The following is an 18072-nucleotide window of genomic DNA, read 5'->3' as shown; positions in this document are numbered from 1 at the left end:
CCCCAGCCTCTCAGGCTGGCATCCGTGGTCACCAGAACACAGTCCTGAATGCTGAATGTGCTGCCCTCTAGAAGATGAGCACTCTGCAGCCCCCACAGAAGAGACACCCTTGTCCTTGGAGACAGGGTTATCCGCTGATGCATCTGAAGATGCGATCCGGACCATTCGTCCAGCAAATCCCCCTGAAAAGTTTCTGCGTGAGATCTGCCGAATGGAATCGCTTCGTAAGAAGCCACCATTTTTCCCAGGACTCCTGTGCATTGATGCACTGATACTTGGCCTGGTTTTAGGAGGTTTCTGACTAGGTCGGATAACTCCCTGGCTTTCCCCTCCAGGAGAAATACCTCTTTCTGGACTATGCCCAGAATCATTCCTAGGAACAGCAGACGTATCATCGGAAAACAGCTGCGATTTTTTGAATATTTAGAATCCACTCGTGCTGTCGTAGAACTACTTTAGATAGTTCTTTTCCGACCTCCAACTGTTCTCTGGAAACTTGCCCCTTTCAGGATATCGTCCAAGTAAGGGATAATTAAGATGCCTTTCTTCTTTTAAGAATCATCTTTTCGGCCATTACCTTGGTAAAGGCCCGGGGTGCCGTGGATAATTCAACGGCAGCGTCTGAAACTGATATTGACAGTTCTGTATCACGAACCAGAGGTACCCTTGTTGAGAAGGGCAAATTTGGACATGGAGGTAATCCTTGATGTCCAGGGACACCATATAGTCCCCTTTTTTCCGGTTCTCTATCACTGCTTTGAGTGACTCCATCTTGATTTGAACCTTTGTATGTAAGTGTTCAAAGATTTCAGATTTAGACTATGTCTCACCAAGCCGTCTGGCTTCAGTACCACAATATAGTGTGGAAGACAAATACCCTTTTCCTTGTTGTAGGAGGGGTACTTTGATTATCACCTGCTGGAAATACAGCTTGTGAATTTTTTCCAATACTGCCTCCCTGTCGGAGGAAGCCGTTGGTAAAGCAGGCTTCAGGAACCTGCGAGGAAAAAATGTCTCGACTCTCCAATCTGTACCCCTGGGATAATACTTGTACGATCTAGGGGTCAACTTGCGAGTGATCCCACTGCGCGCTGAGACTCTTGAGACTACCCCCCCACTGGTGGAGGGCTTCTTTTCCTGGGAAGGGGCTGCCTGCTGCAGTCTACTTCCCTTTCCTCTATGTCTGGGCAGATATGACTGGCCTTTTGCCCGCTTGCCCACATGGGAACGGAAGGATTGAGGCTGAAAAGACAGTGTCTTTTTCTGCTGAGATGTAACTTGGGGTAAAAAGGTTGGATTTCCCAGCTGTAGCCGTGGCCCCCAGGTCCGATGGACCGACCCCAAATAACTCCTTCCCTTTATACGGCAATACTTCCACGTGCCGTATGGGATCTGTATCACCTGACCACTGTCGTGTCCATGACATCTTCCGGGAGATATGGACAACGCACTTATCTTGATGCCAGAGTGCAAATATCCCTCTGTGCATCTCGCATACATATATATAGAATGCATCCTATTAAATGCTCTATATCAATAAAATATTTTTAGTCAGGGAATTCGACCAAGCCAACCCAGCACTGCATCTCCAGGCTGATGGCGATCGCTGGTCGCAGTATAACCACCGTATGTGTGTATATACTTTTTAGGATATTTTTCCAGCTGCCTATCAGCTGGCTCCTTGAGGGCGGCCGTATCTGGAGACGGTAACGCCACTTGATAAGCGTGTGAGCGCCTTTTCCACCCTAAGGGGTGTTTCCCAACGCGCCCTAACTTCTGGCGGGAAAGGGTATAACGCCAATATTTGCTATCGGGGTAAACCCACGCATCATCACACACTTCATTTTATTTTATCTGATTCAGGAAAAACTACAGGTAGTTTTTTCACTTCCACATAATACCCTTTTTTGTGGTACTTGTAGTATCAGAAATATGTAACAGCTCCTTCATTGCCCTTAACGTGTGGCCCTAATGAGGAATACGTTTGTTTATTCACCGTCGACACTGGATTCAGTGTCTGTGTCTGTGTCGACCGACTGAGGTAAATGGGCGTTTTTTATAAAAAAACCCTGACGGTGTTTCTGAGACGCCTGGACCGTTACTAATTGTTTGTCGGCCGTCTCATGTCGTCAACCGACCTTGCAGCGTGTTGACATTCTCACGTAATTCCCTAAATAAGCCATCCATTCCGGTGTCGACTCCCTAGAGAGTGACATCACCATTACAGGCAATTTCTCCGCCTCCTCCAGCATCGTCCTCATACATGTCGACACACACGTACCGACACACAGCACACACACCTGGAATGCTCTGACAGAGGACAGGACCCCACTAGCCCTTTGGAGAGACAGAGGGAGAGTTTGCCAGCACACACCAAAAAACGCTATAATTACATAGGGACAACCTTATATAAGTGTTTCTCCCTAATAGCATCTTTATATATATATATTTATATCGCCAATTTGTGCCCCCCCTCTCTGTTTAAACCCTGTTTCTGTAGTGCAGTGCAGGGGAGAGCCTGGGAGCCTTCTCTCCAGCCTTTCTGTGAGAGAAAAAATGGCGCTGTGTGCTGAGGAGATAGGCCCCGCCCCTTTTACGGCGGGCTCGTCTCCCGCTCTTTAGTGAAGTTTGGCAGGGGTTAAATATCTCCATATAGCCTCTGGGGGCTATATGTGAGGTATTTTTAGCCAGTATATAGGTTTACATTTGCCTCCCAGGGCGCCCCCCCCCAGCGCCCTGCACCCTCAGTGACAGCGTGTGAAGTGTGCTGAGAGGAAAATGGCGCACAGCTGCAGTGCTGTGCGCTACCTTTAGAAGACTGTCAGAGTCTTCAGCCGCCGATTCTGGACCTCTTCTAACTTCAGCATCTGCAAGGGGGCCGGCGGCGCGGCTCCGGTGACCATCCAGGCTGTACCTGTGATCGTCCCTCTGGAGCTAATGTCCAGTAGCCAAGAAGCCAATCCATCCTGCACGCAGGTGAGTTCACTTCTTCTCCCCTCAGTCCCTCGTTGCAGTGATCCTGTTGCCAGCAGGACTCACTGTAAAATAAAAAACCTAAGCTAAACTTTCTCTAAGCAGCTCTCTAGGAGAGCCACCTAGATTGCACCCTTCTCGGCCGGGCACAAAAATCTAACTGGAGTCTGGAGGAGGGTCATAGGGGGAGGAGCCAGTGCACACCACCTGATCTGGAAAAGCTTTACTTTTTGTGCCCTGTCTCCTGCGGAGCCGCTATTCCCCATGGTCCTTTCAGGAACCCCAGCATCCACTAGGACGATAGAGAAAAATAGAATCTTGGACAGTAAAGTCCATGATGCTTCACAAAACCCTGGAACTCCACCAGATAATTTTCAGGCTACTGCAAACCCAGGTATATAAAATGCAGCAACTGAGGTATATCTCAGGAAGAATTTATAATTTGCCTTCCTTCTGAGGATACAAATTATGGAATTATTTTGGGTGCCCCCAAAAAAACTATTCAATTGCCCTCTTAAAAGAAGTGTAAGATATAGAAGAGGGGTTTCAAGCATTTTAAATTTACGGTTGATTACCTAATAAGATTCCGTGCTGCTAAATTTGCATGAAAAGCCTCTTTGTATCCTCAAGGGGGTACACACGTAGAGATGTGTCACAGAGGTGTGCGGCGTGATCTAGCACAGATCACTCAGCACACAACGCTCACCCATCGGTGAAGTAAGCGATCTCGCATTTATGTAGGCCAATCTAGAGTCAGCACGCTATGGGATATACATAAGGAGCGATGCATGTTTAATTTCTAAGCAATTGCCCAAACAGCACTTTTCGCATTAAACCACAAATTTAGGCCAGGCTAGCTGTTTTATGCAGATTTCTGCTAAAGCACATTACATTTGTATTTTCAGGAATTGTGTTAATATAATCTACTGTAATTTAGATCATCAATTCCAATAAATCCTTTACATATTATTGCTGTGTAAATATCACACGTAAACATAATAATTAAGAGCTGATATAGCTTGCCCGCTTTACAGCAAGTGACTGTTCCGTTTCTGCCGATTCAGAAATATCAGTACCTAATTTACATTCGTACATCTAGGCTGATCCTGATTTAGGTAACGGTCAGAAGATATTGTACCATGAAACATGTTGGAAACATGTCTGACCACATCAAAACACCAATGTGCTAACTACTTATGAAAGTCACAATCACGTGAATGTCGACTTGAAGGTGGAAAATTCAATAATCTAGGCCAGTGACTGGGAACATTTGGCACTCTAGCTGTTGAACTATACATCCCAGCATGCCCTGCTACAGTTTAAGCACGGCCAAATATCAAAATGGTAGCAGGGCATGCTGGGATATGTAGTTCAAACACAGCTGGAGTGCCAAAGGTTCCCCATCACCGATCTAGGCCATAATATTGTGGTGTAATTCCATCATCTTTGGGCACATGTAGCTCATGTCTAAATTGACGGAAGCTACTCAGTTGCTGGGGCACCCAGCCCAAACTGGTCACGTATGCAGCAGTCTCATTAGAAGTGTGAAACTGCTTTTTTATACAAACTACTGGGCCCACTCCAGTTAAGACACCCTAAAGTCCTACTATAGATTAATTTTTGCTTGTGATAAATAAGCGATGGGCACCCAAAAACAACTGAATAGCTCCCATCACTTCATATACAGACCAAAAAAAAAACAAAAACAAAACACCCCATCATGGAATTATGGGATTTTTGGACACTTAGGGGGCAAATCAAATTTTTTGGGGCACCCTCAGAACAAATGAATTGTTGCTCTGATTGGGCGCCCGCTGCTTTATACGTGCCCAAATAAACGGGTTTAGCGGCAAAAAGTGGCTAAGTCCTAGTTAGGGTGGCAAAACTATGGGCAGTGCTCACATTTCTACTCGCACCTCAGGAGGCTGCACAAAGAAGAAATGGCACCCTGGGCGTCTAAAAGAAAAAATAATAAGATTTTACTCACCAGTAAATCTATATTTTGAATCCCGGGTAAGACTCATACCAGCCACACCAATCACACCGTATAACTTGTGATACTATACCCAGTTAACAGTATGAAATATAACTGAGCCTCTCAACAGATGGCTCAACAATAACCCTTAGTTAGGCAATAACTACAAACAAGTATTGCAGACAATCCGCACTTGGGATGGGCGCCCAGCATCCACTACGGACTACGAGAAATAGATTTACCGGTGAGTAAAATCTTATTTTCTATGACGTCCTAGTGGATGCTGGGAACTCCGTAAGGACCATGGGGATTATACCAAAGCTCCCAAACGGGCGGGAGAGTGCGGATGACTCTGCAGCACCGAATGAGAGAACTCCAGGTCCTCCTCAGCCAGGGTATCAAATTTGTAGAATTTTGCAAACGTGTTTGCCCCTGACCAAGTTGCAGCTCAGCAAAGTTGTAAAGCCGAGACCCCTCGAGCAGCCGCCCAAGATGAGCCCACTTTCCTCGTGGAATGGGCTTTTACCGATTTAGGATGCGGCAATCCAGCCGCAGAATGCTCCAGCTGAATTGTGCTACAAATTCAGCGAGCAATAGTCTGCTTAGAAGCAGGAGCACCTATTTTGTTGGGTGCCTACAGGATAAAAAACGAGTCAATTTTCCTGACTCCAGCCGTCCTGGAAATATAAATTTTTAAGGCCCTGACTACGTCCAGTAACTTGGAATCTTCCAAGTCCCTAGTAGCCGCAGGCACTACAATAGGTTGGTTCAAGTGAAAAGCTGATACCACCTTAGGGAGAAACTGGGGACGAGTCCTCAATTCTGCCCTATCCATATGGAAAATCAGATAAGGGCTTTTACATGACATAGCCGCCAATTCTGACACACGCCTGGCCGAAGCCAAGGCCAATAACATGACCACTTTCCACGTGAGATATTTCAAATCCACGGTTTTCAGTGGCTCAAACCAATGTGATTTTAGGAAACTCAACACCACGTTGAGATCCCAAGGTGCCACAGGAGGCACAAAAGGGGGCTGAATATGTAGCACTCCCTTTACAAATGTCTGAACTCCAGGCAGTGAAGCCAGTTCTTTCTGGAAGAAAATCGACAGAGCCGAAATCTGGACCTTAATAGAACCCAAGTTTAGGCCCATAGTCACTCCTGACTGTAGGAAGTGCAGAAAACGACCCAGCTGAAATTCCTCTGTTGGGGCCTTCCTGGCCTCACACCACACAACATATTTTCGCCAAATACGGTGATAATGGTTTGCGGTTACTTCTTTCCTGGCTTTTATCAGCGTAGGAATGACTTCCTCCGGAATGCCCTTTTCCTTTAGGATCCGGAATTCAACCGCCATGCCGTCAAACGCAGCCGCGGTAAGTCTTGGAACAGACAGGGCCCCTGCTGTAGCAGATCCTGTCTGAGTGGTAGAGGCCATGGGTCCTCTGATATCATTTCTTGAAGTTCTGGGTACCAAGCTCTTCTTGGCCCATCCGGAACCACGAGTATCGTTCTTACTCCTCGTCTTCTTATTATTCTCAGTACCTTTGGTATGAGAGGAAGAGGAGGGAATACATAAACCGACTGGTACACCCACGGTGTCACTAGAGCGTCCACAGCTATCGCCTGAGGGTCCCTTGACCTGGCGCAATATCTAGTTTTTTGTTTAGGCGGGACGCCATCATGTCCACCTGTGGTCTTTCCCAACAGTTTGAAGACTTCTGGATGAAGTCCCCACTCTCCCGGGTGTAGGTCGTGTCTGCTGAGGAAGTCTGCTTCCCAGTTAACCACTCCCGGAATGAACACTGCTGACAGTGCTAAGACGTGATTTTCCGCCCATCGGAGAATCCTTGTGGCTTCTGCCATCGCCATCCTGCTTCTCGTGCCGCCCTGTCGGTTTACATGGGCGACTGCCGTGATGTCTGATTGGATCAGTACCTGCTGGTTTTGAAGCAGAGGCCTTGCCAGACTTAGGGCATTGTAAATGGCCCTCAGTTCCAGAATATTTATGTGTAGGGACGACTCCTGACTTGACCAAAGTCCTTGGAAATTTCTTCCCTGTGTGACTGCCCCCCAGCCTCGAAGGCTGGCATCCGTGGTTACCAGGACCCAGTCCTGTATGCCGAATCTGCGGCCCTCTTTAAGATGAGCACTCTGCAGCCACCACAGTAGAGATACCCTGGTCCTTGGAGACAGGGTTATCAGCCGATGCATCTGAAGATGCGATCCCGACCACTTGTCCAAGAGGTCCCACTGAAAAGTTCTTGCATGGAACCTGCCGAATGGAATTCTGCTTCGTTAGAAGCTATCATTTTTCCCAGGACTCGTGTGCAGTGATGCACCGATACCTGTTTTGGTTTCAGGAGGTCTCTGACTAGAGATGACAGGGAGAAATACTTTTTTCTGTTCTGTGTCCAGAACCATCCCCAGGAACAGTAGGCGTGTGGTAGGAACCAGCTGTGACTTTGGAATGTATAGAATCCATCCGTGCTGTTGTAGCACTTCCTGCTACTCCGACCAACAACTGCTCCTTGGACCTCGCCTTTATCAGGAGATCGTCCAAGTACGGGATAATTAAAACTCACTTTTTTCGAAGGAGTATCACCATTTCTGCCATTACCTTGGTAAAGACCCTCGGTGCCGTGGACAGTCCAAACGGCAGTGTTTGGAATTGGTAATGGCAATCCTGTACCACAAATCTGAGGTACTCCTGGTGAGGATGGTAAATGGGGACATGTAGGTAAGCATCCTTGATGTCCAGGGATACCATGTAATCCCCCTCCTCCAGGCTTGCAATAACCGCCCTGAGCGATTCCATCTTGAACTTGAATTTTTTTATGTATGTGTTCAAGGACTTCAAATTTAACATGGGTCTCACCGAACCGTCCGGTTTCGGTACCACATGTGTGGAATAGTAACCCCGTCCTTGTTGAAGTAGGGGCACCTTGACTATCACCTGCTGGGAATACAGCTTGTGAATTGCCTCTAGCACAGCCTCCCTGCCTGAGGGAGTTGTCGGCAAGGCAGATTTGAGGAAACGGCGGGGGGGGAGACGCCTCGAATTCCAGCTTGTACCCCTGAGATACTACTTGAAGGATCCAGGGATCCACCTGTGAGCGAGCCCACTGATCGCTGAAATTTTTTGAGGCGGCCCCCCACCGTAACTGGCTACGCCTGTGGAGCCCCAGCGTCATGCGGTGGACTCAGAGGAAGCGGGGGAAGAATTTTGATTCTGGGAACTGGCTGACTGGTGCAGCTTTTTCCCTCTTCCCTCGTCTCTGTGCAGAAAGGAAGCGCCTTTGACCCGCTTGCTTTTCTGAAGCCGAAAGGACCGTACCTAATAATACAGTGCTTTCTTAGGCTGTGAGGAAACCCGAGGTAAAAAATTTTCTTCCCAGCTGTTGCTGTGGATACGAGGTCCCAGAGACCATCCCCAAACAATTCCTCACCCTTATAAGGCTCTATGTGCCTTTTTAAAGTCAGCATCACCTGTCCAGTGTCGGGTCTCTAATACCCTCCTGAAAGAATGGACATTGCATTAATTCTGGATGCCAGCCGGCAAAATATCCCTCTGTGCATCCCTCATATATAAGACGACGTCTTTAATATGCTCTTATGTTCGCAAAATAGTATCCCTGTTTGACAGGGTCACAGACCACGCTGCAGCAGCACTATCTGCAGGTTTTAGTCTAGTACCTGAGTGTGTAAATACAGACTTCAGGATAGCCTCCTGCTTTTTATCAGCAGGTACCTTCAAAGTGGCCGTATCCTAAGACGGCAGTGCCACCTTTTTTGACAAACGTGTGAGCACCTTATCCACCCTAGGGGATATCTCCCAGTGTAACTTATCCTCTGGCGGGAAAGGGTACGCCAACAGTAACTTTTTAGAAATTACCAGTTTCTTATCGGGGGAACCCATGCTTTTTCACACTTCATTCACTCATTTGATGGGGGAACAAAACACTGCCTGCTTTTTCTCCCCACACATAAAACCCTTTTTTAGTGGTACTTGGGTTAATGTCAGAAAATAAGAATTTACTTACCGATAATTCTATTTCTCGGAGTCCGTAGTGGATGCTGGGGTTCCTGAAAGGACCATGGGGAATAGCGGCTCCGCAGGAGACAGGGCACAAAAGTAAAGCTTTCCGATCAGGTGGTGTGCACTGGCTCCTCCCCCTATGACCCTCCTCCAAGCCAGTTAGGTACTGTGCCCGGACGAGCGTACACAATAAGGGAGGAATTTTGAATCCCGGGTAAGACTCATACCAGCCACACCAATCACACCGTACAACTTGTGATCTAAACCCAGTTAACAGTATGATAACAGCGGAGCCTCTGAAAAGATGGCTCACAACAATAATAACCCGATTTTTGTAACTATGTACAAGTATTGCAGATAATCCGCACTTGGGATGGGCGCCCAGCATCCACTACGGACTCCGAGAAATAGAATTATCGGTAAGTAAATTCTTATTTTCTCTATCGTCCTAGTGGATGCTGGGGTTCCTGAAAGGACCATGGGGATTATACCAAAGCTCCCAAACGGGCGGGAGAGTGCGGATGACTCTGCAGCACCGAATGAGAGAACTCCAGGTCCTCCTTAGCCAGGGTATCAAATTTGTAGAATTTAGCAAACGTGTTTGCCCCTGACCAAGTAGCTGCTCGGCAAAGTTGTAAAGCCGAGACCCCTCGGGCAGCCGCCCAAGATGAGCCCACCTTCCTTGTGGAATGGGCATTTACATATTTTGGCTGTGGCAGGCCTGCCACAGAATGTGCAAGCTGAATTGTATTACACATCCAACTAGCAATAGTCTGCTTAGAAGCAAGAGCACCCAGTTTGTTGGGTGCATACAGGATAACAGCAAGTCAGTTTTCCTGACTCCAGCCGTCCTGGAACATATTTTCAGGGCCCTGACAACATCTAGCAACTTGGAGTCCTCCAAGTCCCTAGTAGGTGCAAGGCACCACAATAAGCTGGTTCAGGTGAAACACTGACACCACCTTAGGGAGAGAACTGGGGACGAGTCCGCAGCTCTGCCCTGTCCGAATGGACAAACAGATATGGGCTTTTTTTGAGAAAAAACCACCAATTTGACACTCGCCTGGTCCAGGCCAGGGCCAAGAGCATGGTCACTTTTCATGTGAGATGCTTCAAATCCACAGATTTGACTGGTTTTAAACCAATGTGATTTGAGGAATCCCAGAACTACGTTGAGATCCCACAGTGCCACTGGAGGCACAAAAGGGGGTTGTATATGCAATACTCCCTTGACAAACTTCTGGACTTCAGGAACTGAAGCCAATTCTTTCTGGAAGAAAATCGACAGGGCCGAAATTTGAACCTTAATGGACCCCAATTTGAGGCCCATAGACACTCCTGTTTGCAGGAAATGCAGGAAACGACCGAGTTGAAATTTCTTTGTGGGGCCTTCCTGGCCTCACACCACGCAACATATTTTCGCCACATGTGGTGATAATGTTGTGCGGTCACCTCCTTTCTGGCTTTGACCAGGGTAGGAATGACCTCTTCCGGAATGCCTTTTTCCCTTAGGATCCGGCTTTCCACCGCCATGCCGACAAACGCAGCTGCGGTAAGTCTTGGAACAGACATGGTACTTGCTGAAGCAAGTCCCTTCTTAGCGGCAGAGGCCATAAGACCTCTGTAAGCATCTCTTGAAGTTCCGGGTACCAAGTCCTTCTTGGCCAATCCGGAGCCATGAGTATAGTTCTTACTCCTCTACGTCTTATAATTCTCAGCACCTTAGGTATGAGAAGCAGAGGAGGGAACACATACACCGACTGGTACACCCACGGTGTTACCAGAACGTCCACAGCTATTGCCTGAGGGTCTCTTGACCTGGCGCAATACCTGTCCCGTTTTTTGTTCAGACGGGACGCCATCATGTCCACCTTTGGTATTTCCCAACGGTTTACAATCATGTGGAAAAAACTTCCCGATGAAGTTTCCACTCTCCCGGGTGGAGGTCGTGCCTGCTGAGGAAGTCTGCTTCCCAGTTTCCATTCCCGGGATGAAACACTGCTGACAGTGCTATCACATGATTTTCCGCCCAGCGAAAAGTCCTTGCAGTTTTTGCCATTGCCCTCCTGCTTCTTGTGTCGCCCTGTCTGTTTACGTGGGCGACTGCCGTGATGTTTTTCCCACTGGATCAATACCGGCTGACCTTGAAGCAGAGGTCTTGCTAAGCTTAGAGCATTATAAATTTACCCTTAGCTCCAGTATATTTATGTGGAGAAAAGTCTCCAGACTTGATCACACTCCCTGGAAATTTTTTCCCTGTGTGACTGCTCCCCAGCCTCTCAGGCTGGCATCCGTGGTCACCAGGACCCAGTCCTGAATGCCAAATCTGCGGCCCTTTAGTAGATGAGCACTCTGCAGCCACCGCAGAAGAAACACCCTTGTCCTTGGAGACAGGGTTATCCGCTGATGCATCTGAAGATGCGATCCGGACCATTTTTCCAGCAGATCCCACTGAAAAGTTCTTGCGTGAAATCTGCCGAATGGAATCGCTTCGTAAGAAGCCACCATTTTTCCCAGGACCCTTGTGCAATGATGCACTGACACTTTTCCTGGTTTTAGGAGGTTCCTGACTAGCTCAGATAACTCCCTGGCTTTCTTCTCCGGGAGAAACACCTTTTTCTGGACTGTGTCCAGAATCATCCCTAGGAACAGCAGACGTGTCGTCGGAAACAGCTGCGGTTTTGGAATATTTAGAATCCACCCGTGCGGTCGTAGAACTACTTGAGATAGTGCTACTCCGACCTCCAACTGTTCTCTGGACCTTGCCCTTATCAGGAGATCGTCCATTTTCTTTGAAGAAGAATCTTCATTTCGGCCATTACCTTGGTAAGGACCCGGGGTGCCTTGGACAACCCAACCGGCAGCGTCTGAAACTGATAGTGACAGTTCTGTACCACGAACCTGAGGTACCCTTGGTGAGAAGGGCAAATTGGGACATGGAGGTAAGCATCCCTGATGTCCCGGGACACCATATAGTCCCCTTCTTCCTGGTTCGCTATCACTGCTCTGAGTGACTCCATCTTGATTTGAACCTTTGTATGTAAGTGTTCAAATATTTCAGATTTAGAATAGGTCTCACCGAGCCGTCTGGCTTCAGTACCACAATATAGTGTGGAATAATACCCCTTTCCTTGTTGTAGGAGGGGTACTATGATTATCACCTGCTGGGAATACAGCTTGTGAATTGTTTCCACTACTGCCTCCCTGTCGGAGGGAGACGTTGGTAAAGCAGACTTCAGGAACCTGCGAGGGGGAGACGTCTCGAATTTCCAATCTGTACCCCTGGGATACTACTTGTAGGATCCAGGGGTCCACTTGCGAGTGAGCCCACTGCGTGCTGAAACTCTTGAGACGACCCCCCACCGCACCTGAGTCCGCTTGTACGGCCCCAGCGTCATGCTGAGGACTTGGCAGAAGCGGTGGAGGGCTTCTGTTCCTGGGAATGGGCTGCCTGCTGCAGTCTTCTTCCCTTTCCTCTATCCCATGGCAGATATGACTGGCCTTTTGCCCGCTTGCCCTTATGGGGACGAAAGGACTGAGGCTGAAAAGACGTCTTTTTCTCCTTTATACGGCAATACTTCCATGTGCCGTTTGGAATCTGCATCACCTGACCACTGTCGTGTCCATAAACAACTTCTGGCAGATATGGACATCGCACTTACTCTTGATGCCAGAGTGCAAATATCCCTCTGTGCATCTCGCATATATAGAAATGCATCCTTTAAATGCTCTATAGTCAATAAAATACTGTCCCTTCAAGGGTATCAATATTTTCAGTCAGGGAATCCGACCAAGCCACCCCAGCGCTGCACATCCAGGCTGAGGCGATCGCTGGTCGCAGTATAACACCAGTATGTGTGTATATACTTTTTAGGATATTTTCCAGCCTCCTATCAGCTGGCTCCTTGAGGGCGGCCCTATCTGGAGACGGTACCGCCACTTGTTTTGATAAGCGTGTGAGCGCCTTATCCACCCTAAGGGGTGTTTCCCAACGCGCCCTAACTTCTGGCGGGAAAGGGTATACCGACAATAATTTTCTATCGGGGGAAACCCACGCATCATCACATACTTCATTTAATTTATCTGATTCAGGAAAAACTACAGGTAGTTTTTTCACACTCCACATAATACCCTTTTTTGTGGTACTTGTAGTATCAGAAATATGTAACACCTCCTTCATTGCCCTTAACAAGTAACGTGTGGCCCTAAAGGAAAATACGTTTGTTTCTTCACCGTCGACACTGGAGTCAGTGTCCGTGTCTGTGTCGACCGACTGAGGTAAAAGGACTTTTTAACGCCCCTGACGGTGTTTGAGACGCCTGGACAGGTACTAATTGGTTTGCCGGCCGTCTCATGTCGTCAACCGACCTTGCAGTGTGTTGACATTATCACGTAATTCCTTAAATAAGCCATCCATTCCGGTGTCGACTCCCTAGAGAGTGACATCACCATTACAGGCAATTGCTCCGCCTCCTCACCAACATCGTCCTCATACATGTCGACACACACGTACCGACACACAGCACACACACAGGGAATGCTCTGATAGAGGACAGGACCCCACTAGCCCTTTGGAGAGACAGAGGGAGAGTTTGCCAGCACACACCAAAACGCTATAATTATACAGGGACAACCTTTATATAAGTGTTTTTCCCTTATAGCATCTTAATATATATAATCATATCGCCAAATAAGTGCCCCCCCTCTCTGTTTTAACCCTGTTTCTGTAGTGCAGTGCAGGGGAGAGCCTGGGAGCCTTCCCACCAGCATTTCTGTGAGGGAAAATGGCGCTGTGTGCTGAGGAGAATAGGCCCCGCCCCCTTTTCGGCGGGCTTCTTCTCCCGTTTTTCTGAGACCTGGCAGGGGTTAAATACATCCATATAGCCCCAGGGGCTATATGTGATGTATCTTTTAGCCAGTATAGGTATTTCATTGCTGCCCAGGGCGCCCCCCCCAGCGCCCTGCACCCTCAGTGACCGCTGGTGTGAAGTGTGCTGACAACAATGGCGCACAGCTGCAGTGCTGTGCGCTACCTCATGAAGACTGAAAAGTCTTCTGCCGCCGGTTTCTGGACCTCTTCACTCTTCGGCATCTGCAAGGGGGTCGGCGGCGCGGCTCTGGGACCGGACTCCATGGCTGGGCCTGTGTTCGATCCCTCTGGAGCTAATGGTGTCCAGTAGCCTAAGAAGCCAATCCATCCTGCACGCAGGTGAGTTCACTTCTTCTCCCCTAAGTCCCTCGTAGCAGTGAGCCTGTTGCCAGCAGGACTCACTGAAAATAAAAAACCTAACAAAACTTTTACTCTAAGCAGCTCTTTAGGAGAGCCACCTAGATTGCACCCTTCTCGGCCGGGCACAAAAATCTAACTGAGGCTTGGAGGAGGGTCATGGGGGGAGGAGCCAGTGCACACCACCTGATCCTAAAGCTTTTACTTTTGTGCCCTGTCTCCTGCGGAGCCGCTAATCCCCATGGTCCTGACGGAGTCCCAGCATCCACTAGGACGTCAGAGAAATAAAAAACCTAAAATAAACTTTCTTTCTAGGAGCTCAGGAGAGCCCCTAGTGTGCAACCAGCTCGGCCGGGCACAGGAATCTAACTGAGGCTTGGAGGAGGGTCATAGTGGGAGGAGCCAGTGCACACCAGGTAGTCTAAAAGCTTTCTTTTAGTTGTGCCCAGTCTCCTGCGGAGCCGCTATTCCCCATGGTCCTTACGGAGTTCCCAGCATCCACTAGGACGTCAGAGAAATTTGAATTGCTTTACCCACTAATGGCAGCCACAGGGGGAAAACAATTGATTCACCCCTTAACAGGTTGTTGTAATAATATTTTAGCGCCGCTACATTGCTTTTCTAAATTTTGTCATTTATATAGAAGCACAAAATCAGATAACAGCATCCACAATACCAAGATGTACAACAGAAAAGTTCATCTACTATACAGCTCATCATGCAATGTCCACCAATGACAGGACGTGCATGCTAGGAAATGTAGTCCAATAATAGGAGGAGAGATCAATAATACCACTTTTACACCAAACACCCAGGTCACTGAACATGGATTTCAAGCTGTGTCAGTGGCTTGAAACACCATTTACACCGCAGGCTGGACGGGTATGGGTCATTAGGTCGACATGAGGTTTTGTTTTTTTACTTTATTTGGTGTCGTTTTCTTCGTTAAGTGACGGAGAACCCCAATTAGTGCACCGTGTTCCCTCTCTCCGCTACACTAGGCACAGGTTACTATTCCCAATCGTAGTCCACATGGATCGGAAAGTATGAAAAAGTTAAAAAAAAAAACTTAAGAAAAAAAACAAAAATGTGAAAAACGCATGTCGACCTAATGACCATGTCCCAGCTGGACTCAGTAATTGCTGGGCTTCCCACTGCAGGCACTTGGTGATGACAGCATTTCCAAACACCACTGAGCCAGCTCTCCATAGGCTTATAACGCACCCATTTACACTACTCCAGTACATCTCTGCTCACTACCCGAGTTAAGGTGGGTCCGTAATTGATCTGCAGATATATCTATCTATGGACGGATCGGGCAGTGTGCTGTGCATACACACTGCCCGATCCGTTGGGGACTGACGTCATGAACTGGGCGGGCGTGTACACACGCCTGGCCAGTTCAACTGTCAATCTCCGCCGGCCGCCACAGCATGTGTATGGGCGGCCGGCTGGTCGCCCGTACACACACAGCGATGCGCCAATATATTGGCAAATATATTGGCTGTCGGCTGTGCTGCGGGGCCGACCCGATATGTCTGTGAACGACGGAGTTCACAGACATATTGCCCGTACACACTGGCCGACGTACCCGCGTTATATCGCCCGTTCAATAGAACGGCCAATATATCGACCAGTGTGTACCCACCTTTAGGATTCCTGAGTCACTAGACCCAGGTTATTTTTAGGAGATCCTCTCACACAGAGCCATGACCTGATCATCACCATTTTCCTGCTCATTAAAGGACCATATTTAATACACACATTATTTGAATGGGATGTGAAAATACCCAATACCACCCCCCGCACCCCCATAATCATGAAAGATGTACCAGATATTCTGAAAATTATAAGTTGAGGCCTTGCCCATAGCAACCAGATTCTAGATATAATTTATCTACTAAAATAAATAAATGGAAACTAGAGTCTGACTGGTTGCTATAAGCAACTTCTCCTCTTTAGCAGGTTTGATACAGGGCAGATGTACTAAACCTTGGCGAGAGATAAAGTACCAGCCAATAAGCGCCTAACTGCCATGTTACAGGCTGTGGTTGAAAAATTATATTTAAGAGCTAATTGACTGGTGTTTTATCTCGCTCCACGGATTAGTACATCAGGGTCAGTTTCTGTGCGATATACGGTCACTGATCCATCACACACGACCAATGAGAGCCCATGCCGGGTTACACGTGGTTCTCCCTGGCCGCCTGCTGTCAGACAAAGGGAGTCCCCCGGAGTCTCCGTACTGCCGTACCATAGCGTGGGTTCCGCAGACTAACAGACGGAGGTAGCTCGGATGCTGGCGGACACGGGTACTCCGGCCTGCACCATGTCAGGACAAAGCCCCCATTGGTACAGCGTGTAGCCCCGGCTCGACTCCCGCACACAGCCGCACCGGGCTGCGCTCACCTTTTTCTTTAGCTCATGGTCCACTTTCAGCAGGGAGGACATGATGCGCCCGCGCTGAGATCTCCCTCACTTGGACCGGCTCGTGCGACACAGCAGTGGAAGTGACGACACATACACCGCGCGGTCAGCCGCCCTGACGCTCCTGAGGGCGGGTCAAAAACCAGCCAGTCACGCCACAGACCAGTTGGCTAGACAGCCAATCATAGCTCAGTAGGATAACCATAGGCTGTTCCTTTCTCCTTCAGAACTGTCACTCATCGTTCATCCCATGTGTTACGTTCTCATCATCATCCTTTGCAGAACCGCTGGTTGCTGCTTGTCTCCATTATCTCCTGCCACGTGCCTCCATTATCCTCTGCACGTGTCTTCATCATCTCACACCTTACCTCACCTGTCTCTATCACCACCCTGCCTTATATCACCTGTCTCTATCACCACCCTGCCTTATATCAACTGTCTATCACCACCTTGCCTTATATCACCTGTCTCATCACCCTGCCTTATATCACCTGTCTATCACCACCTTGCCTTATATCACCTGTCTCATCACCCTGCCTTATATCACCTGTCTCTATCACCACCTTGCCTTATATCACCTGTCTCATCACCCTGCCTTATATCACCTGTCTCTATCACCACCCTGCCTTACCTCACCTATCACCACCCTGCCTTATATCACCTGTCTCTGTCATCACCCTGCGTTATATCACCCGTCTCTATCATCACCCTGCCTTACCTCACCTGTCTCTATAATCACCCTGCCTTATATCACCCGTCTCTATCATCACCCTGCCTTACCTCACCTGTCTTATCACCTGTCTCTATAATCACCCTGCCTTATATCACCTGTCTATCACCACCCTGCCTTATATCACCTGTCTATCACCACCCTGCCTTACCTCACCTATCTATCACCACCCTGCCTAATATCACCTGTCTCTGTCATCACCCTGCCTTATATCACCCGTCTCTATCATCACCCTGCCTTATATCACCTGTCTCTATCATCACCCTGCCTTATATCACGCGTCTCTATCATCACCCTGCCTTACCTCACCTGTCTCTCACCACCCTGCCTTATATCACCTGTCTCTATCACCACCCTGCCTTATATCACCTGTCTCTCCCATCCTGCCTTATATCACCTGTCTCTATCATCACCCTGCCTTATATCACCTGTCTCTATCACCACCCTGCCTTATTTCACCATGCCTTATATCACCTGTCTCTATCATCACCCTGCCTTATATCACCTGTCTCTATCATCACCCTGCCTTACCTCACCTGTCTCTATCACCACCCTGCCTTTTCTCTAACGTCCTAGTGGATGCTGGGGACTCCGTCAGGACCATGGGGAATAGCGGCTCCGCAGGAGACAGGGCACAAAAGCAAGCTTTTAGGATCACATGGTGTGTACTGGCTCCTCCCCCTATGACCCTCCTCCAA

The 18072-nt window shown here is 48.4% G+C and overlaps 1 protein-coding gene across 1 annotated transcript in view; it reads right to left on the bottom strand.

Annotated features, from left to right (window-relative positions):
- Positions 1-16823, bottom strand: part of PSME3 (proteasome activator subunit 3) — a 51723-nt gene extending 34900 nt beyond the window's left edge. The window contains exon 1 of the mRNA XM_063960058.1: positions 16627-16823. Coding sequence (XP_063816128.1) covers positions 16627-16668 — 42 coding nt within the window. The 5' untranslated portion in view covers positions 16669-16823. The remainder of the gene's footprint in view (positions 1-16626) is intronic.
- Between the last annotated feature and the right edge of the window lie 1249 nt (positions 16824-18072).

This window comes from Pseudophryne corroboree, chromosome 3 (genome assembly GCF_028390025.1).
Source record: "Pseudophryne corroboree isolate aPseCor3 chromosome 3, aPseCor3.hap2, whole genome shotgun sequence".
Classification (NCBI taxonomy): domain Eukaryota; kingdom Metazoa; phylum Chordata; class Amphibia; order Anura; family Myobatrachidae; genus Pseudophryne; species Pseudophryne corroboree.
The sequence above is the reverse complement of the archived record's forward strand: the minus strand, read 5'-3'. Positions and strand labels throughout refer to the sequence as shown.